This window comes from Brienomyrus brachyistius, chromosome 24 (assembly GCF_023856365.1).
Source record: "Brienomyrus brachyistius isolate T26 chromosome 24, BBRACH_0.4, whole genome shotgun sequence".
Lineage (NCBI taxonomy): Eukaryota > Metazoa > Chordata > Actinopteri > Osteoglossiformes > Mormyridae > Brienomyrus > Brienomyrus brachyistius.
The window spans coordinates 5,635,882-5,658,702 of NC_064556.1; the positions used below are offsets into that span (position 1 = coordinate 5,635,882).

At 40.7% G+C, this 22,821-nt stretch overlaps 1 protein-coding gene across 1 annotated transcript; it reads right to left on the reverse strand.

The window, feature by feature from the left end:
* Window positions 1-969: 969 nt before the first annotated feature.
* nsg2 (neuronal vesicle trafficking associated 2) lies at window positions 970-21,625 on the reverse strand. Its single transcript, XM_048995358.1, has 6 exons — window positions 21,368-21,625; window positions 20,854-21,014; window positions 17,243-17,362; window positions 2,572-2,682; window positions 2,051-2,235; window positions 970-1,816 (listed from the first exon to the last, which is right to left on the reverse strand). Exons 2-6 carry the CDS (start codon window positions 20,980-20,982, stop codon window positions 1,813-1,815), a joined length of 549 nt encoding a protein of 182 aa, XP_048851315.1. The 5' UTR covers window positions 20,983-21,014; window positions 21,368-21,625; the 3' UTR covers window positions 970-1,812.
* Between the last annotated feature and the right edge of the window lie 1,196 nt (window positions 21,626-22,821).

Consider the following 22,821-nt stretch of genomic DNA (forward strand, 5'->3'; position numbering starts at 1 on the left):
TAATTACTATTTTCTTGCCATTTAAAATATGCACTCTCTCTTTTGGAAAATAACATTGCTGTTGTAATATTGTAAAATGCATCACCTTCTCACCTCTGCAATAATACTAGTATTAATACTAGTATTAGTATGTAAGTAGTAGTAATACTGCAAGCCGAATGCACTTCAAACACAAACATCACTACAAAAAAACATTTTCCCCTCTTTTTGCACTTAGGGCTCCGCCGTATTCTTTAACAAATAATGCTACTCACATCAATCCGCATGTGGCAACTAGAAGACAATTCGGTGTCCGAAACTATTTATCCTGACAACGGAAAGATCAAAACAAAACCCATTTCGCCTCATGAATTAGTTAAACTCACTGAAAGCAGAGGGCTAGAGAAAATGGAAACATGAATATATTGTCATTGTCTGAGTCCCCAGCTGTATAATATCACTGCATTAATTACTATTTTATTATTCAGACTAACTGCTTGTGGAAATTTATGCATAAATGTAACAGCTGTCATGTGACTCGTGTGAACATTTTCCATTTTCATGGCATGTGACATTTATAGTTTACAGTAGGTATGTTGGAGTTGGTACTGGTTTCTAATAGAATTGAATACATGTTTTTTACAACTTGTAGTTGCCCATGATTATTAATATTCTCTGTCGTCAAATTCGGGTTGCCAGTCCATTTTGTCCTATAAGATCCAACAATACTTTAAGGCCAAGAGTACTTAGCAGTGATGGCCAAATGAAATGTCATGAATCATTTGTTATATTTTTACCCCATTAGATGTTTCTCATGATTTGCTTTGGGGCTTGAACTGAGCCCTGTTTTGAATAGAGCACCATCTAGTGGTGTCGGAAAATACAGCAAATGGTTCATGAAACTTCATTTGTTCATCACTAGTACTTAGATCAAACATTTCCCTTTACAACTGCATATTTCTTCATGAAACACAGCAAAGACTTATTAGGTACATTGGACACACTATTTTTATTTGTAATAAAGAGACACAAGCTTAAAAACTCTCAAGACTGCTAAATATGGATACATGACACCACGGATATTGAGAAAATTGTTCGCTTTAAACTCATTTAAATTATCATTTTTAATTAACTTGGCTAAAGAAACTGAACCTGCAAAGTGATCGTTTAAAAGGCGCGTTCAGTTAAACTCGATTGTTTGAACCCTCAGCTCTCCTAAACCATTATTACTAGCATTTTGTATCTGGTTTAACATTTCTCCTTTGGCACCTTTAAACAAATCCCACACTTCCAGAGAAACATATACAGTTCTAACAATATACAATGCAAAGACAGAACATGACAAAACTACCCAAGATGTTTTTACATATATTACATACAAATCAAGGTACCATTTTCATTAACCATCCTAAACTCAATTACTCATACTGAAAATTACATCTACAACTTAATCCAGCTGGCATATATGGCTAATTGGTCTTAAACAGTCCTGAACAGGTGGTCATTGTGGAATGAAAAAGAAATCTCTTTTAGACAAGAGACATTTCCCGACGATTTGGTAAAAAGTAGTGATGGATGAAATGATGCTTCATGAACCATTTGCTGTATTTTTTGACCCCACTAGATGGCGCTCTCTGTTCAAAAAAGGAGACAAAGTATGTCCCAAACCAAGAGCACCATCAAGTAATGTCAAAAATACAGCAAATGGTTTATGAGGAGTCATTTTGTCCATCACTAATAAAAGGAACAGATTATAATTCAATCCACCTTTCCCTTTTTTTACTAGAGTCCTACCGCTAGCAAACCAGAGATGAAACAGGTACTCAGATATATTCAGCTGTGGATAAAAAAAAAAACATAATTATTTATACATTCTGACATTAAGTTCATGCTTTTGCGAAAACGGTTGTTCCAACTTCAACAAAAAAAAAACAACTATAAACAACAGTAACAATAAATGAATTGAAGACTAAAGAGACACAGGTTACGCAGATGGATAGCTGCTCTCACAGGCGATGTGTCCACAGCAAACGCGGCACATGAAAGATGTCGTTTTTCAGCTGAGACTCACTGGCCGTCCTTGATCGGCGGTTTGGGGTTATGTTGGGCGGAGGCAGAGAGCCAAGGCGAAGTGGAGTGGGCGGTGGCCTGCCTCGCCATGCTGTAGTGACTAATAACTGTGTAGAAGCGCCCCCTGGTGTTCTGATCCTGCGCGGTATAGTAAGCCTCCAGTGAGGCAGGTATGCAGCGCTTATGCTGGGAAAGAACAAAACCAGAAAATAAATAAGACGACAGATTTTCAGCGACATACGGCTGCAGAAATCGCCTTGATCTCGGCATTACTTTAAGTATCACGGGTACATCGGCTGTCAAGCCAAAGACTCCAGCAGATCCAAACCGTACTTAAAACCTATGCATGAAACCATGCAAGTAAAAAAAAATCAAAATATGAAGACATTCCAAACTCAGCTCAGCATTTCACGTCGAAATCTCCGCCGTACTTCCGGAAATCCTACACAGATCCATCATTAATGGGAAATAGCTAGGGGAGGCAAAAAAAAAATCACAATTTTGATTGTCAACCCTACATACCTTGTACACAAAACCATCGGGGCAGCTGGGGTCATAGGTGAAGGCCTTGTAAACCACGAGGAAAACGATGCAGGCCAGGAACGCCAGGGCCAATACAATGAGGATGGTGACCTGCAGAACAATGAGCCAATCGCTTAAGTCAATTACATAGAATTACACCTTGACCACAGTTTATACCTTGCTTTTTGCAAGCAAGCCCACTTTCTGCTTTTCCTATAATGTTAGCATGCAAGGGGGGGGGGTCTTGGGCAGCCAATTACCCTTGGACCCCCCAGAGGTTTTTCTTCCTCACTTGGAATTTTTGATTCTTCTCCTCTGTTGTCATCATGCTTTCTTTCTTTCACTCCTCTTACCTTTTCCCTGTTTTTGAATTATTCTTTATAAATGATGTAGGGAAGTATTACACCCATGTAAAGCGCCTTGGGGCGACTCTGTTGTGAAAGGCGCTATATAAAAACGAATTGAACTGAATTGCATAGCATCAACAGTATTGATAATGACTGCGTCAGATCCTGATAACGAGTACTTATCAAATAGATTAGTGTTGAGTAACATCTCGTTAATTGTGGGGACTGTTGGACACTATGTACACAAAGAATAATTTTTTCGTATCTTGAAGAGATAAAGTTGATAATAGAATTTGTTTGATTCTAAAACTGCCAGTTCATCACTGATACATTGTCTAAAATGATGCACAGCTGTTTCGCTCTTCTTTGTCATTTTTGATCATCTGCCACATAGAGTCAGGCTCTATGGGATTGTCCAGGCAGCAATGTCCCTGCTAGGTGGTCTACATGCAGTCTGCCACATCCCTCGGTCTATATTCTCCCTTGTGATCCGTGCCCAATCAGAACAGCGGGGATGAGAACAGCAGGTCTTGGACACCTTGGTGACAGCCAATCATGACAGCGGAATGCCCCGCCTCACCAGATGTCATCGTCCAGGGTGGCATGTTACAATTCATACATTCACTGACGATTTATTGTTTAAAAGGGATTTTTCAGTTTAAAAGGATGAGGTCACTTGCTGAACTTCACTGCATTGACAATAATACTATTGAGCATTAGCAACAAAAACCATAATAATATTAGTTTTGCTTTTAGTATTATGAAGCACTACTTACAGGGACGGATTACGGACCGGGCCAGCGGGGCCACTGCCCAGGGGCCCTTGGGGTGCAGGGGGCCCGTGGGGCCCCTAGCCCAAAACAATTTGCAACGCTTATCAACAATGTATTTTCGTTTGTCTATTTTAGAGGGCCTACATTCTTTGATCCTCTGCCTACAAGGGCCCCTGACCCTATAGGGAGGGCGTTTGGCTGCCAAGGGCCCTTGAATTGTGGTGCTGGTGGTGTCGGGGGGGGGGGGGGGGGGGGGGGCCCACACAACCCATAATCCGTCTCCGTCCCTGACTACTTAGTATCATTGCCATTACTTATATTTTTATTACTGTTGTTGTTGATGGCGTCATCTTAATTCCAATCCTCTCTATGCATTATTTTGTATCTTGGGAATAAGACAAAGAATTAGAACAAAAGACATGCAAAAATTGTTTAAAAGAAGGAAATTATCTGCAGCATTCATCTCTGCAAATCCCTTCCTGTCAATTCATCTTTCAAGACTTCGGTATATAAAACAAAATTTCTTTGAAGAAGAATAAAAGGATTCTGAATGTCTGTTAGCTTACAGATCAGAGTCCTGCAAGCTGAGTGATGAAAATAACAAGCCTTGGATGTCGCTTTTAATAATCCCTCATTCATATTTGCTTAAAATTGTACTGGTTATGAAGAGAGGATATGGAACGGAATAGTAATCAAATCTGACACAAAGCGCCACGGAAAGTATTAGGATGCTTGCTTAATTTTGTAAAAACGTTGCAAATTTATTGGTTTCATAAGTAAAGTCCATTGAAGAGCAATATTTAACATATATTCACATATCTTCCGCACAGACATTTTCTTTTCATTGTCATATTTTTTTTACTCATTCAGTTCTGTTCTTGCTATTTTGCTATTAATTGCAATTGTAGTTATTGGCTTCCAAAAGAATACTAAACACAAATGTCTGGCATTTTATGTTTTTGCAAAGGTGTGACTAATTAAAAAGCACTCAATAATTAAGCAATAACATACAAGAAGGCCCCCCGCAACCCAGTAGGATAAGCGGTTTGGAAAATGGATGGATGGATGGACATACAAGAAGGATTGCGGTTGTACTCCAATATACACTGCAGTTGTGATTCGGTCGTAGGCATTGGCATAGGACCGAATCACAGCCGCGATGCATTTTTAGTTCAATCGCATGACTTCGAGTATGTTATTGCTTTTATACAACAGTTCATCGAGTAGCATTTATAAGGTAACAGTAATGAGACACAGCATATTTTGTTTATTTAGTTAAACATTTACGGGCCTCCGTAAAGAAAAATAGTTCCGATAACATCAGCGAAAGTGGGACAGGCTTTTGCGTTCAAACCTTCCACATGCCCAGAAAATTGATATAGTTTTTTCTAACATCGCAGGTGCCAGAAGTGAAACAACTAGCCGGCTTATTAGCGGAATAATTTTGCATTGCAAATGAAAACCATGGCACAGGTCTAATAAATAAAATATTGTAGCGCTCGAGCGGCGAAGAGCTCATCGGGCGGACTGCAAAGTTCAGTTATTTGCATAGGCTTTTATTGCGCGATCCTTAAAAGGACAGAGCTAAATAGCGCGCGAGAATAAACTGACACACAAATGGGGGAACGAACAGATACAGGCATAACGTAACGAGACTTTTTTTTCGTTTCTGCAGCTTATAAAACCTTAAAATCCGAAACAGATCAAAATTAATCAATCAAAACGGAATACATATGAAATTAAATTTACTCTCCTTCCGCTATGTCCATTTTTGAAACCGGTGGAAACGCAAGCAGGTTCTCAAAAGCCACCACGAGAGAACTAGCCAAGCACCGATTCCCTGTTGGAGGAAACGAGTTATATGTAAAGCGGAGTGATACAGCTGATGTGAAACGTCATAGAATGCCTCTGTTCCAGTCAGATTTCTTGGTCGGAACTAACTGTTGAATAATGCTTATCAATGAACATTTTAACTCAGAACAGTTCATTTACAACTATAATTTGGGTTTCAATTTATTACTACTTGAAACAAATGTTTTACTTAAAACTACTGCTTGTTTCTAAAGTGATGTTTATCTTTTTGTAAATGAAAATATTGCTGATTTTTGTTATAAGACCAATAAATTAGCAATATTTTTACTGAGTTAAACAAGTATCTCAGCTTTCAGGTTTTCCGAGACCACTGTATATATCAATCCTTCCATTCACCTATTTCCATAAGCCCATGACTGCTAACCGAGGGTGTTGTGGGAACCTGAAGGCCATCCCAGCAAGCACAGAGCCGAGGTGGAACACCAGCCCATCTCAGGGCCACACCAGAGGTATGGAGACACTATGTCACCTAATGACAGAAAACAGAGCATGCAAACAGAACCCACAGGAAGAACTACAAGCACAGCCATCCAGGACAGAGAAAGAGCCCATTCAGTCACAATGACAGCCCTATATATAGAAATACTGTATATACTGCATGTTCACAGTACTGTTTATCTGGGCATGAAGTGTATATCTCCACATAAAAAAAACACAGTAACACTTTCCTTGAAGCTGTGATCTATAATGCACTATAAATAAGCCCATAAAACCTTCATAATGCATCATAATGGTCAGTGTAAGAATTAATGAAGCATTACAGCATCTTCTACTGACAGTCATAAGGCATTATAGTGTTCATTATAATACTTATTATCATGTAAAGTTATCTAAAATGCAATACAGATACCTTGATAATGCATTATAACGGTTAGCATAAGAATTAAGGATATTTTACTGCATTATGAAGGTATCCATAATACAATATAAATGAGAGATTCATAAAGCATCATAAACGTGGCTATAATGTGTTATGCCTTTTATAAATATTTATATCTTTATGAATGCATTATAATGTGTTATGAATGTGTTTGTAGATTCTTCTACAAATGACATTCACAGAAGGTGTTACCAAAAACAGAAACTAACATTTGAACATATGCAAATCAGAGTTACACAATAAAAACTAACAAGGATCTCTTCTGTAATCCAAAAAGTGACTGATATTTTGCTGGATGGTTAGATGAACACCGTTTAAGTTCCATGCCTCTCAACCCCAGTCATTCCACACATCTATGAAATTTCACCGCCAGCAAAATTAATTTAATTTGTTAAATAACTCAATGAGGTATTGATTAGCCAAACAAGGTGCACTAATGGGCAAGTCAACGAATACAGAACTACATGGGAGTATTGGATGGTTACTGGGGTGTGTTTTGAGCTAAGATACAAGATATGGAAGCAACCCAAAGTGTAACTTTAAGATCAGATCTACAATCTGGCCACATGCAGTGAAGGCCAGGGACGGATTACGGACCGGGCCAGCGGGGCCGCTGCCCAGGGGCCCTTGGGGTGCAGGGGGCCCGTGGGGCCCCTAGCCCAAAACAATTTGCAACGCTTATCAACAATGTATTTTCGTTTGTCTATTTTACTACATTCTTTGATCCTCTGCCTACAAGGGCCCCTGACCCTACAGGGAGGGCGTTTGGCTGCCAAGGGCCCTTGAATTGTGGTGGTTGTGGTGGTGATGCTGGTGGTGCTGGTGGGGGGGGGGGGGGCCCTCACAAACGTTTTTCCCAGGGGCCCACACAACCCATAATCCGTCCCTGGTGAAGGCTGTAAAATAAGTGCGCTAAGAATTTAAGCACTTAATTCCAGTATCTGCAGGTGAAAGTATTAGACCATCATGCATTCGTGAAATATAAATTGTATAGTAACTGAAGGGTAAAAAGCAGTTTCTAAGTAGGATTCCAGCTCCCTTTGGTTCTCTGCTAAATTAAACAGAGGCCTTGCTCCACAAAACAGCAAGAATATTACCAACTTTTGTGTGTAATTTTAGCATTGCAAACCCCCAAGCAAGCATATTGTATTGTTTGCTCAATTGTTTCCATGGCTTATATTTTTATGCACAGCTGGTTCGTCCTTCAGTTTACAAACTTTCAGAAGTTACAGTTCAAACTGCAAAAAAAAATGATACGCTGTAGCTAGTCCAGACACTGTGGACAATAGAGGCTTGGCCAGGACCAGAGACAACAAATAGCCCAAACGTACTCCCACGTTACGGATTCTCCCTAAGTGGAACATTCAAAGTTTAATTGAAAGAAGGAAAGGTGCTATTGCTACTGCGGACGTGGAGCCTTTTGAAGATAAGATGAAGAAAAACAGGCCGAGAGCAGCTAAACCCTACTGCAGCTATCTGTCTTAGTAACCAAGGGCAGGGAGGATTCCACAGGAATGTTCCACAGAACATGGTGGAAATCCACCCAGATGGCTTGACGGAAAACTCTGTGAGTTTGTGTTTTTTTCACCCACCCATCTGCCTCCACCCATTTTTCTACCCCCCCAATGCTGTGGGGGCGGATTTGGCATGGCACTCCCCATGCCTGTAGCTGTCACTGCGCCACCTTGTAGACAAGGCCTTCTCAGAACCTCCCGTGCATCATCCCACTAAAAAATATACGTCCTCCATGGCAATACAGATCATGCAAGTAGGTGGGATTATGATTCAGATGCACTGTAAACCCCTCCCCCCCCCCATAGTAAATAACTCACTGTACATGTTGAATTATTTTATACATTTCATACAACATTCATTGTACTGTCATGCACTTGGCTAACATGTCAGATTTAAAGGGACAATGCACCCAAAACTGAAAAAGATATGTTTTAGAGGGACTTTGGTGTTGTCTCTCCATTTGGGTTGTTCTGCTGCCAGTTGCCTAGGTTTGGAGATGTTGCCTGTAGAAATGTTAGGCTTCTCTCGAATATAATGGGAGTTAATGACAATCTTTATGTGGTGATTGAAGCACCAAAAAAGCTACATTAGAAAAATCCAACAGCAATGCCTCTTACTGTACCAGAAATGATGACGTGGTTACTCAAGATTATCCACACGATGAGCAGTTTAATGAATGAACTATTTTCTCCTACCAAACTCCACACCCCAATCATATCAAGATACAAGCAGCGACACCCCGGCACTATCTACTGTGGAATAATTCGATTGGTGTGTGGAGTCCGGCAGAAGAAAATAATTCCTTCATTAAACTGCGTTAACTACAAAGACTGCGGATTATCTTGAGTAACTGGGTCATGATTTCTGGTAAGAGATGTTGCTGTTGAATTTCTCTAATGTATTTTTTCCTGACACTTTAATCACCACAGAAGGAATTCTGTTCACTCCCATTGCATTCGAGCGAAGCCGGACATTTCTACAGCCAATATCTCCAAAACTAGGCAATTGCCAGCAGAAGAACCTCGATGGATAGATAGTCCCTATAAAACATATATTTTTCAGTTTTAGGGTGAACTGCCCCTTTAAGGTAGTCCAGTTGAAATGGACTTTTATCTTCGTTCATTTACGTTTAGCACAAACTACCTTAAATCCTACAAGTTATCCAGCTAAGCAAGAAATCCTGCTTTGTGATACAGACCACAGCTCTTCTGTTTTGTTTTGGATACATTTTCTCTGATTTATTTGTCTTATAACACAGATGAGCTGCCTTCTCCCCCGTCTTTCCTTGCTCTGACACAGACAAATGCTTCCTCCGACCAGTTTCATCCTGACCTTTATTCTGCAGACTCCAGCAGCTCCATCGTTTGTACATATGAATGTTGTCATGGTGACGAGTGACAGCAGGCTTCCGCTCCAACGGTCCAACATGTGATCCATCCATCATTCCGGAAGGCCGCCAGTCAATTCCAACGCCGGTTTTATCCGCGGGTGTCATAAAGTAATCCCTCGAAAGGACTGTATCCAGCGCTCATGGATCGCTCCGTATAATATATTATTTTCGTCAAAGAGGATTTCGATGAAAATTCATGCAGGACACAATGAGGGATTTACAGAAATTTGTAGTGGGGACAATATTCAATAAAAGAAAAAATAAGCTCGTGAGTCTGGCCCTGTAGATTTCTCTGTGCCTGGTTCATATTCGATTTCATTATAATGCTTGAAATGCTGGACAGGTCTGCCTTCCTGTTCCTGAGCTTTGCACTTGAGAGGCTGACGCTGTGCTCAGAATGCAGCCCCATTCGGATCCTCATGACTGTTGAAGGACAGACCAAGGCTTTTAAAGATTATTTTGCTTTATTGCAGCAAATCAGATGTGGCAAAGGATCTCGTAAAAAAAAAAACTGTGATGTCGGGCTGAATACAAACTACTTGCCACCGAAGGCAAACTAAATCTGACAAATTTGATTAGGCAAATTAGGTCCGGCAAACACAGCGCCGAAGGATGATTAGTAGTGCTAACATATATTTGCTTCCTGGGTAAATAAATGATCATTGAACAAATACTGTTGTCATTAAGCTAACTCGCGGAGGCTAACATAGCAGCTTCATTATAAACAAATACATTTATAATGCCACAGCAAATATATTTTTACACATTTTTTTACAAGATATGTCACTATCATTTGGTGGTCTGACTATCCTCTTAGGCCCATTTCTTTTTGTTTCATGCAGGCGTGTTACGCTAACTGATTAGCGTGTTAGCTAATTAGCATGTTGCTAGCTCACAGATTAGCTTAGTAGAAATGTTAACCCACACTAAGCAAAGACAGCCTAGCACTGCTAATTTAAAGTACTGTGACAAATGTAAAGAAGCCTTAAAAAATGCAAGAGTCCATATTTGTGTTTAATTTTACCCAACAAGTACCAAATACTTTGAAGTCATATGCGCAGAATTCTTCATAAATATGGTCGTAAGTTTTATAGACATTCTTGCTAAACTTGAGTTTGTTTTTGATGTATAGGATTAGTTCAGAAACAACTACAATTATATTGTACATCATATTTTCACCCAGCAGCAGACGTCCCCGTGACATTACTTTTTGGGCTAAACCTGGTCATTCATGGCCTTTATTTTGACCAAATATAGTCACTGAAAATTAGCCTGTGTTTACGCTGTCTGATTTGGTCCAAATTTAGCCCAGGATGGACATCTGTTTTGGACCACATACAGCCATAATACAGCCATGAAAATAAGATTACGTGGCAGAAAAAGGGGAATATCTGATAAAAATGTGATGCATGCATGGTCATATATATTCACATATATTTCAACGGACATCTGTTCAAAGACCTAAAAAAGCTGTTCACCATTCACTATTTTCAACCAAATCTCAACATCGCTGTGATGTCCGCAAAGCCGTCTTTTCAATCTCTTTTCTAGTGATGGCCTAATGAAGCTTCACGAACCATTTGTTGTGTTCTTGGCTTACTTTGTAGCATGCTTTGAACAGAGAGCACCATCTAGTGGGGCCAGAAAATACTGCAAGTGGTTCATGAAGCTGCATTTCTAATGTCTTTTGAAAGCATTAACATGTCTCACTCATTTCCAGTTATCATGTAGAACCAACCTGCCCCACTTATTTCCACCGGCCTGGAATAACCTTCTTGGTTCTTGTAAGCAAAGAACCGAACAGCTTAAGGCTTTTGAAGATCGTGCTCCTCAGAATCCTCCAGAAATTCTTTGTGCCTGCACTTAATGACTTGTGTCTTACTGAACATCCACAATGTCAAGATCCCGCTAGCCAACAAAATGATGTTAGTTCATCATATCCTACTGCACATTCATTCAAAGAAATACAAAGTAATACACTCACATATTTATATACACTAATACAACACTGAATATTACTATGTTGCATATGTAGTATGAAGGTTTGCTACTTTCGGAACATCTATGTCATACAAGGATTATAATACGGAACATGGGACTTTATAAAAACTCTGAATTTTACAGATTTGGAGAGTGAAACACCTCAAACTGATCCCTTTTGTCTCTAATGAAACACTAACAGACAGGGAAACTGTAAGGCGAAAGCTGACAAATACTCACGGGAGCTTTACTTACACAAAAATGTTGCATGACGAAAAACAATTTGTTCAGAGAGATAACCAATCAGATTGTGAGTTCAAGCAACTAGAGGCAGGGCCAACCAATCAGGTGTCTTGGTAACGCCTCCTCTAGTTGCTTGGACCCACCTCCTCTAGAATCTGATTGGTTCAGAGAGCTAAGCAATAATTTTTTTTGTTCTGCCCTCAGAACATTTGTAAGTAAAACTCCCACAAGCCAGAAAAACCCATGACATATATCTATGTCACCCATTTATCTGGCACCCCTGGACCATTTTGTGGGGGGGGGGTTTAAGGGCTTTGCTCAGGGCCTAACTGACGTGACGTTTCTGCCGAGGATGGGATTCGAACTAACAACCTTCCAATCACAGGCTTAACCGGATGATCCGTACACCACCCTGCAAATGTAGAGCAAACCCTACGTTATATCATTAATAATTAGTCACTGATCGCAGGTCAGTGCAAGTCCTCGTCCCTTGACTCCGCCTCTCCCCCAATAACATCCGTGTCCTAATTCATACGAAGCTTTTAATACAATTATCTCTAGCACATAATGGAAAGTCACCTATACCCAGAGGGTGGCCCAATCCATCACACCACTACTGTGCTTGAAAGCCGGGCACTTGGCACCAGGCATGTACCCGGACAAAGAACTTTATACCAGAAATGTCTTCTTTTAGTGGTCTTTTCTGAGAGGAGAGTCAGTCAGTTCTCAACTGAAAGGTACCTCATAAGAGTCAAAACGCACAATGAAAGACCCAAGCCAGCTCGAACAATCACTTTCTCCTTTCTCCCCCTCTAGAGGACCTTAAAGCTTCATCAGGAAGTAGGGACTGTCTGGTAGGCTGTATAGGGAGGCTGGTTGTTCCATAGGAACCTAAATAATGTCAGATAAGTTAAAAAGTAAGGAGGAATCTCAACTTGGGGCACTTACTGGGAAACAAATGGGGTATGCAAGAAGGCTGAGAAAAGGAGGGAAGCTCAGGAATGGAATACTGGTGTCGTTATTGTGTTCAAATACCAAACAGCTGCACTGGTAGGGATGCACATAGTGCACAGTTACACATTCTACGCTGTTATGAGAAGAAATTACCATGCGTTTTACCCTTTATACGGCAGTATCATACCTATTTTGCGGTATAAACATTAAAATACACTATAACTTCTTGTCATACCAGTGCAAATGCACATAAAATAAATATGTATTTGCGTTGTTACAGTGAAAAATTGCCGCACGCATCTCCATATGGTAAATATATATATTTCTGCGGCAGTTTTGCACATCTTGTATATTGGAAATCTTTTCCTGCACCTGTATTTCAATTTTGCGACAAAAACTTACTAAAGAAGGCATTAAATAAATGAAAAGATAATGTGTAAATTTACTCATGGGCGTATGTCGCCTTCCTGCATTAGAACTTGCCCAAACTCAATGGATCTCAATTTTATTTTATTTTTTGCGTAAATCCCGATATACGCAGTCGACTTTACGCAAATGGAGAGCTGCTTCCGTTTAGGTACGATATGAACGAAGCTCCAGCAAGACGGCCTCACAGCTCAGTCGATCCACCCTGCGGTTCATACAGACATTTTTCTGGCTCTAATTACGTTCTAAATTTGTTCAAATTACACCTCATTCTGGAAAGTCTGTTTGAGACAATGTGTGACAATATTCATAACGGCACTCGCCTAGCGACAACACTGGTAATAATTTCAGTGAGCTTCACACAACCTAGAGCAACGTAACTTATTGCTCATCTGAATAATATATTTATAATATATTTCTTTATTAAAATCATTATCTAATTGCGTTATGCATTGTTCTGTATCCTTGCAGTTATATATTATACTGATTTCAAAGTAATGTCCGCATGCGCTGTAATTTTAAAAGTGCCGACGTTCAGAGAGAGCGCTGAAGGCTGCCTTTCCAAAAAAACCTTATGTCACTGATTAGATTGTATGCAAAAGACCGCGGAGATCAGGGCTGACGCACACTGCTGCGCTTTGGGACTCTCGTGTTATCCTACGGAGTTGGACAGAAACAGAGGCACTCAACGTAATCCTTCAAGGGGACCTTGACCTCCTTAGTAACATGCGGCTATTTAGGAAAATTATGTAAATGACCCCGCATAAGACAACCGAACGAGGTCAGAGACTTGCAGAGCCTTAAGTGAACTTTACGCAGACTTGAATACTATGGCTCTGGATGCCCTGCCAGGATTAGTTGTTGGGTTTCCAGTATTTTGGGTTTCCAGTATCTTATTTTAAAACTGACTGGGGTTGCAGGGACAGTGCTGGGAAAACAGCCAGCAGCTCTCTGGTCTTGGTCTGATAGCGCACGCGCTATTTCCCACAATGCAACACACCGAACAACAAACCCAGTGCTCCTGGGGAGCGTCCTCCTGCGGAGCATCTCAGCCAGTTACTCCTCCTAATGATGGGCTGGGAGGAGCAGTGGGAGCACTGGGAAGCAGGCCTCATAACCATTAATTGCTCTCATGGCTCTGCGTCATGGCTGGGGCCACCGTGGTTCGGAAGTGGTGGGGGGGGGGGTTTAAAAGAGAGAATTTCACAGCACTGCAGCTGACTCGCCCCAGCTCGTGCCCGAGAGCCCGAACGCTAAGCGGCTCCATTTCCAGGAACGTCGTTTTCGCTCGCGCCTGTTTTTCGTGAACCCGTGATGAAATAAAGACGCGCTTAATTAACATCTGGAACATTCAGAGATCTGCAGATGATGATGATGTAGGTGTTCATGCATGGAATTAGCCCCGAATTTCGAAGGAATCCTTCACTAGCCATGCCGTTCTTCACATCTGAGCTACTTCCAGACAGAACGTGAGACTGGATACACTGCAGAAAGGATATTACTGTGCATATAAGCTCTGTTCATTTTGAATTTTTTTTTTCTTTCATTTTTTGAAGTCTTTTCTTAAATTAGCCCAACCTAATCCCCCCCCCCCCCCCCCCCACCTCATCATTGTGACTTTGGTAGACTTGTCATTGACACCTTCGAAACAAAGGTTGTGTTATATTAATTTCAGGATTGGTTTTATCTCGTCACTGGGAAAATTGAGGCCCTCTATTAAAGCCCTTCAAATTCAAAAAATTGAAGCCCTGAGATGTTAATTTAATGAAACGTGGACTGAGAAAAACCCATCAGCTAATGCAAAAGTCACCTCAGCTGCTCTGCACACACTCTTAGGTCCTATGACAGCAAAATCATTAAGTTCCTTTGAAGGTGATGAATGGGAAAAAAAATGAATTGCCTTTGCCTCTCGTGTTCCATACTCCTTTTTCTGTCTCACTGAATGCAATCTGAAATACAATTTGCGGCGTACTGTGTGCTCAATTAACGCCACACTGCATGCGTGCAAAGCACAAAATCCCCTCTTCCCCTTTTTAAAAAAGTTAAATTACATCCAGCTCGTCTAACTGGCTTCGCAGCTACTCCGGTGACGAGGCAATAACGCAATTTCGGAAAAACCTAGCGCCTCTATTCAACAAATAAAAGGAAGGAATATAAACTTAAAAATGGAAGCACTATCCATGACTAAATGGAATTTATATAGAATCTTCTGGTAAGAAGAAACATTTCGTAGCTTCTGCGGGGACGTTGCAGATGAGTGGTCTGATTCCACTGACAAGATGCTAGATCATTTAAGACTACAAAATGAAACAGTTGATCTTGTCTAACCTGCCAAAGGGACACAAACACCCCCAGGCTATTGCCAAGAAAGATGAGACGAACAAATCATGAGTGAATACAATTAGATCAGCAAAAACGCTTGTTGGGTCATCTTGAACTTCACTCTTTCTGTCCCTTTTGACTCCTCTGGAGATTGTCTCGTTATCACTGCCAAATGAAACACAGGCTTGCTAAAAGCTTCACCTGAAAAAAAAAATGCTATGGCAACCATGATGACATCACCACGGTAACCAGTGATGACCTCATAATGCTGCTCATTGCTCAGCTACAGAAGACAGCGAAGACCAAAGAGAAACTGTGACTCAGAACTGCATCTAACAAGCTGTCCACCTCAACTTAATTGTGATGCTTCGCAATGCCCTATGACATCTCCACTGCAGAAATAAAACACGCAAGCCAAGTGTTTTCACAACAAATGTTGAACAGTATTACATGAGACAGCTGAATCTGTAACCTATGGCATTTAAATTATGACTTAAAATGCATAATAAGTGGTAATTACAGGGCAATTTTCCTGTAGCAGCGCATCCCCTGCATGTCGAATCGACAGGTTCTCAAAGAGTCTAGCAGTGCGTGTCAAATTCAATTCAATAGCCAAAATGACAAAGTCAATGACATCGTGCATTCAACTGCACGTAAAACGATTCTTTCGTTTTCCTTTGTTTTTTTTGCCGACATGCTGACCTCCCACATCAGTTGGCGTCAGATGGAACGTTTTATGTATCCATCGAATGAACACACAAGACTTTGCAGAACGGAAAAAGTAAACGGTGCATAAATTTAAAGCAAATATATACTGAAGGAAAAGTATACCGACAAATCTTCACAAAAATCACCTGCATTTACACAGGCGAACTGTCACCAAACAGATACCGAGCTGTAAAAAACTGCAGTATGTCTACGAATGAGACGCCTAAGATTGACTTAGGTTTTCTGTTCATTATTTCGTAGCAATTAATTAGTCACCAACACACTGTTAGGCTTATCAGACAGTAGACATTACAGAAACCCGGCGATACTGTCAGCCTATTCAAATCTCACGTTCCTTGAGTTTGTGTCATATCAGAATTGCTGTCAAATCACTCCCAATCATTCATGTGCTTTCTCAAATGTGTTATATATGTGCACATAGAGAGAAATTTAGTTTAATATGATCGTAAAAACTGAGTACTGCTGATTATTATTGATTACCAGTTTAATGCACCCTCAGAAGTATTACGCCAGGGGTGGCTAATCTTATCCGCAAAGGGCCGGTGTGTGTGCAGGTTTTTGGGATAACCATTAGGTCAACTGTTCAAACCCAGGTGTGAGGACTCTTCAGCCAATCAATCCTCTAATTAGTAATCTAATTAGGGAGTCACAGTGAAAACCTTACCATACACACCGGCCCTTTGCGGATAAGATTGGCCACCCCTGTACTACGCAATCAACATTTTTTTGTAGGTTGTGTAATATTACTCAGAAGCAGAGCCTTAAAGTAGTGGGGATTACAGTAACTTCATTGCAAAACATAAATATGGACACACATACTTAAATCAGAATCAGAATTCACTTTATTGGCCAAGTACAAATGCATGTGTTAGGAATTTGTTTTGATAGTATTGGTGTATTATATTCATAAAACAACGTAGAGCACAAATTAAATTTTAAAAGCAGAAAAAAATTTGTACAGATTATACTCAGTAAGCTCATTGGAGTTTTACAGACGCAAAAATGTTCTGAGGGCAGAAGGAAAAATGATTGGGCCAGAGAACCAATCAGATTGTAAAAGAGGTGGGTCCAAGCAACTAGAGGAGGCAGGACCAACCAATCAGATATCTTGGTCTCGCCTCTTCTAGTTGCTGGGACCCGCCTTCTCTACAATCTGATAGGTTCAACAAGATGTGGGTGTTTAAATATTGCTTAGAGCCGTGTTCCCATATAAAACGCCACAGTTCTGGCAATGTCCTACCTTAAGTCTTTCTGACACACCATCGTTGAAGCTTATGGTGAGTTCCTCCACCTTTGGAAGCTTCAGCTTGCCTTTATTCTTCTGGTCAGTCTGATACTCAGTTCGGGTTTTGACCACGACCTAGAGGGGAGATGAACACAATGACACACCATGAGTCTGTTGTAGGCCACGTGGTTGGGATGGTCTTCAAAGTCAACCGCACTCCTAGACCAATGACAAGGTGACATATAAACCTTTACATATGTGACCCATCACCACAAAATGAGTCTTATGTGTGTATTTCTACCAGTGCGACTTAAGACTCATTTCGTGCTGAGGGGTCACATATAGGTGAATTTCTATACTGGCTGTAATGAATTAATATGCACTCTGTTTCCTGACAAAGCTCTGCCATTAGCGATAAGGAAGAAACGTTTTTTCACTTTGGTATTTATATAACTATTTGCAGTTTGCCGCCAGCATGCTGGCCTCCCCCAGCTTGTGGTGAAAATTGTTGTTGGTGGGGGGAGGGTGTCGCAGCTCGAGGCCCCCCTCGGAAGATGCTGCCCCAGACAATCGCTGACATCGCCGCTGCCGAGATCAGCCTGGTTACCGCTGGCACACAACTTACTCAGAAGTGAAATTAGGAAAAAATATTTTTCACACCTTAGAATACATTTCACACTTGTTTTTTTTTGTATTTTTACAAATACATTTCTATTAAGTAATGTAATCAGACAAGTATGCAGTTAACAAAAGTACTACAGAACTACTACAGACAGAAACATTCATAACCAATTCACATACTACTTGTCAGATTCATTTCTCTGTTGACTTCCCAATTACTCCATTATACAGAGCAAATAAACTGCTCATAGTAAAGAATAATGTTTCTTCTCTGACTTGGATGTGAATATATTTTGTCTTTATATCATAAATCCTTTTTTTTGCTTATTTGTCTGGGTACAGCTCATTGCAGCTTGCAAAATGCAAACCAAGCCTGGTCAGGTCTCTATAACCTCATCCATGCAGATTCACCCCCTTTACAAGGCCGCTCAAATAGGCTCATACTGTTTTGGTTATATTTTACTTATTGAGCAGCTGCTTTTGTCCGGAGTAACATACAACTGAGAATGCAGTGTTAGCCAGTCCTGGGAGCAACTGGAGATTAAGGACTTTGCTCCGGGATCCAATGGTGAAAATTCACCAATGCTGGGATTTGAACCGGCGACTGCTGGGTCAGAGGCATGGTGTTCTAATCCAGTGAAGCATACACCACCCACTGGTAACACACTGGGATTCCATGAATCCATTCTACTTAACATGAGCTGAGGTCTGAACACTAAGTATAATCTTTTTCAGTAAATAACCTAATAAATCAAAAACTAATTATGCAAATTACCATGCAAATGCAATATGGGAGGAAAATGACACATGACTGACCTGAAACTGTAAAAGCCACTAAATTAAACAAATTATGATTCAGAAAGTACCCACCTTGGCCTATTTTCTACCCTAAATGTTGCCTTGGTTACTCGTTGATAAACACGCCTGCCTGTGCAAAGGTTTGCCACGGAAACTAGCGGAAAATACTCATATATATTGTAATTTTCATTGAATGCAATTTAGACCCACAAAATGGGATTAATAATGTTTTTTTTCCTCTTTCCCGTGGATGCCCCTGTGGAACGTTGTCTAGTATTACACTATTAGGCAGTACTGACCAAAATGTCAGAAGATGTAAAGCTAGCTTCATTGATCTCTGATTGCATCATTTTTAGGTCTCCTTTAATGCAACTGGTACTTAGGCCTAGAGGCTGCCTTGATGTTTAAAATTCATTAATTCGCCCAACTTCAATCCAAATATTATAATGACCCAACACACCCTTGCTAGCGCACTTTCGCATGCCTTGGTAACCGTAGGGTGGCTCTTGCTTTCTGTACCCTTGTTTCTGTTGTTAATACTAAAGAAACGGCACATCTTGTACTACAATACACTCGTCAGTTTGTCAAGCAATCTTAAGGATAACAATTTTTTCCCCCCGTGACAACTGTTGTGTTGAAGCGGGGAAACGCGGCGTCGCCGAACCCCCTCCGCTGTACCGTCTTTAATGGAAACTCCTTTTGTTTGGGGAATGTATCCCACGTCCAGAAATTTCATTTCTGCCTCTTAATCTGCACTCTAACGTCACAGAATATGACACTAATGGTGATCTTTAAAGGTACCGATAATCATTATTTTTGCTAAATTCGAAGCATGTCCCAAATTATTTTTTTCTGCTCGGTCCACGATTATCCTTTTCACACGTCAAACGTTACACTTTTTCCAGTCCCATAATAATTACTGTGGTAAATTATAGAATAAAATCATTTTAGTACATTGTTGGGTCCATTCCAGAACCCTATTCAATTCTATGGTTTTGTAAGTATTTGTAAATGCTTCTACAGGGACAGTATAGTCATCAAGTGCAGTTTATTTACAACAGCAGCAGTATTTCCAAAATCGATTTAACGTTTGCGTTTGTTGTTCTGGTCTTGAAAAGCAAACATCGATTGTCATTTATTTATTGCTTTATTAACCCGGCGCAGATTTTAAACAATGCATTGCATTGTCCTTTGGGGTTAAAACATCCCCTGTGAGACAATGATGATTCTCCCGTTACAGCTTCATTACCTTCCAACCTGCACCTGCCGCAGGTCCCGTCGGATAAAACGCAGGAAACGGCGCAGGAAGCATTAAAAGCGTAGCAGTGCTCACGGTCCAAAGCAGCTTTCCGCATCCATACAGGCTACTGGAGCCTAAGCGCGCAGGTTATTACCGGTAAACAAATAACTACATCTCAGCGTTTCTAAGACAGCGGATACACAGACAGGCTCCTCGGACACAGCCTGGTATTCCACAGGAAGTCTGCAAACCCAGAAATTAAATAATGACGCATCCTCAAACAACACCGCTTCCCATTACAATTACCGTAATGATCATCTACTATCTATGCTGTGCTTGACACGAGGTTATAAAAAAATAAAAATTAATTATTCTAATACAGTTTTATTTAAGCTAGTACATGTAATACACCGTGAATATTATATACAATACATATCATTTTCCAAAGTAATACTAAAATTTGTTTAAATGTAGCCCTAATAAGAGTTAACATTTTAGAATAACAGTGAGTTCTTTGGTACACGTATAATTCCTTGCTCTCCTGCCTTGTTTACCAGCAGCAGACGCTGTAGTAATCAAAATTAACTGCCTTTACATATGCAGATTGTCCAACGGCATATGTCAATAGCTGTGGATAACCCTGCATATATTTACGAATTCTGGTGTAAAAAAATGTAATTAAGGCCGATCTGTTGTCTATTGTTTGGCGATTCGTGGTCCATCGGGGTCTGAATAACTACGGAAACGCACATAAGGCGAGTCGCCGTTTAAACATGTGTAACTTAAATTATACATGCATTTTCGTGAGTCTGCTCCGCTTCGCTCACTTTCAACAATGATCAGCAGTCATTGTTTCCGTGCTTAGGGACAGACGTATTGTAGGACTGATGAAGATGTGCAGTTCATAGCTTTGTCATTAACATAATGACACGGCTGTCGGTTTAACGGCCAGACAGCCAGCGCGTACCTTATCTGGCGCCGGGTATTGGAGATGGTTCACGTCCAGGGGCGTGATGAGGGGCACAGCCTGAAATCCATCCTCCGCGCTGGCCGGTTTGCTGCCTTTGTCTTGTAAATTAATTCCCAGTTTAACCATCTTCTATAAATCCTGGTATTTCACTAGTCACTCTAGAAAAACGATCAAATATTAATATTAATCCACAGATTAATAAACAGCAGATGAAGTAGAAAAGGTGTTAAGTGACCTTTTTTCTTTTTTACTCAGATTATCGTAATCGTCTTGGAATAGTCGTGAAAGTTAAGGTAACTGTTAAGATATCTACTGACATTAGAAAGCAATTAGAAAACTGTACTTTCCTCACAATAAGCTGAAATGCTATAACCGACTAATTAACTAGTTTACGGATTACTGTAAATAAATAAAATATGAAAATGCAAATAGGCAATACACAGTCCAAAGCCACAATTGCATCGCTGCGTCCTTTCAAAACACACAGTAGCACATTATCATGTATACTTACTGACACTGATTCTATTGTTCGCAGCGATTCCTTCAGACGGTCTATTATTGCAGCTGGGCTGCGTTTTACTGATTAAACAAAGGAACTGCGTTACGAACTGCGTTGTAGTGATTTGCAATTGCGATTATATTTCAAAGACCAGCGAAGAGCAGCTCGGCGATCTCGAGTGGCGACCAACCCTGCAGATGCTGGGGGCTTTCGCAGAACAAGCCCGTGCGAAGACTGCCCGTGGTCACACTTCGCTTCCAAAGCCGCTAGGAGGAGCTCGGCGGGGGTCCGCAATAAGGCAGCCCCCGCCGGTCGTTAGCGTGTCTCGATCGCCACCTGCCGGCCACAAGTGTGAAGGCCTTCACTTGAGACGTGTCGCGCGCCATTCGCACACTAAGCAAACCGCATGGAATAGGCTGGAATTGTGCTTTTCATGTATTACTAAACGTCCACATTTGCTGTTGCACGCAACGGTATTAGGCCGACACACAAACACTGGATTTTGCAAACCTAAAACTGTTAATCCAGTTTACAAAAGGCTGCATGCACTTAACATCACTTCTAAACTTTGAATTGTTTTTTTTTTTGAGGAGTATTGTTTCGGGTAAATTATATTTTGGAAATTCTAAAGTGTTTTCTCTTATAAGTCACAAATTCAGCTGTTACCACATCAATCATTAATAGCATGAAACACCTGTTTAATCATTATCTAATTACACAAGAGCATTTTCGCACGCTTAGAAATCAAAAATTGACTTTAACGGTACACGTATAATGCCAGTTAAACCTACCCCCGTGTATATTTTTGATAACGATTTCAATTAAATGATTTGTGGTCCTTCACCTTGATCTTGGTTGGCAAAAGTATATGCATGTTTACCCAGCTGTGGAAGAACTAACAACCTCAATACAAGGAGAGGGCAATTTGAATGAAGTGCCGTAACTAATTAATTTAGTCAAGGGCCTAAGTGCTTCAGTACAGTAAAAAACCTGTAGACTGTTGGCTGTCAAGACCAAGGTTGAGAACCATTATAAAAACATAGACAGATGCGAATTAACCTAGACCGATATGTTAACTACGATCCTGCCAGAGGAGGGCGCTAAAATTTGTTTCATTGCAAGTAACTGCAGTATTCATATCGAAAGATGGTTTAAAGTGTTTCACGTTAAGGATATTTAAAAAAAAAACGATTTTATATTTTATACGGGTTTCTTACACTTGCGTTTCGGATGGGGGCGGCATAGTGGTGCAGTGGTTAGCACTGTTGCCTCACACCAAAAACATGCTGAGGCTAATCGGAGTTACTAAATTGCCCGTAGGTGTGCATGTGTGAGTGTGCCCTGCAATAGGCTGGGCGCCCATCCTGGGTTGTTCCCTGCCTCGTGCCCATTGCTTCCGGGATAGGCTCCGGACCCCCCGCGACCCAGTAGGATAAGTGGTTTGGAAAATGGATGGAAATTCCGGA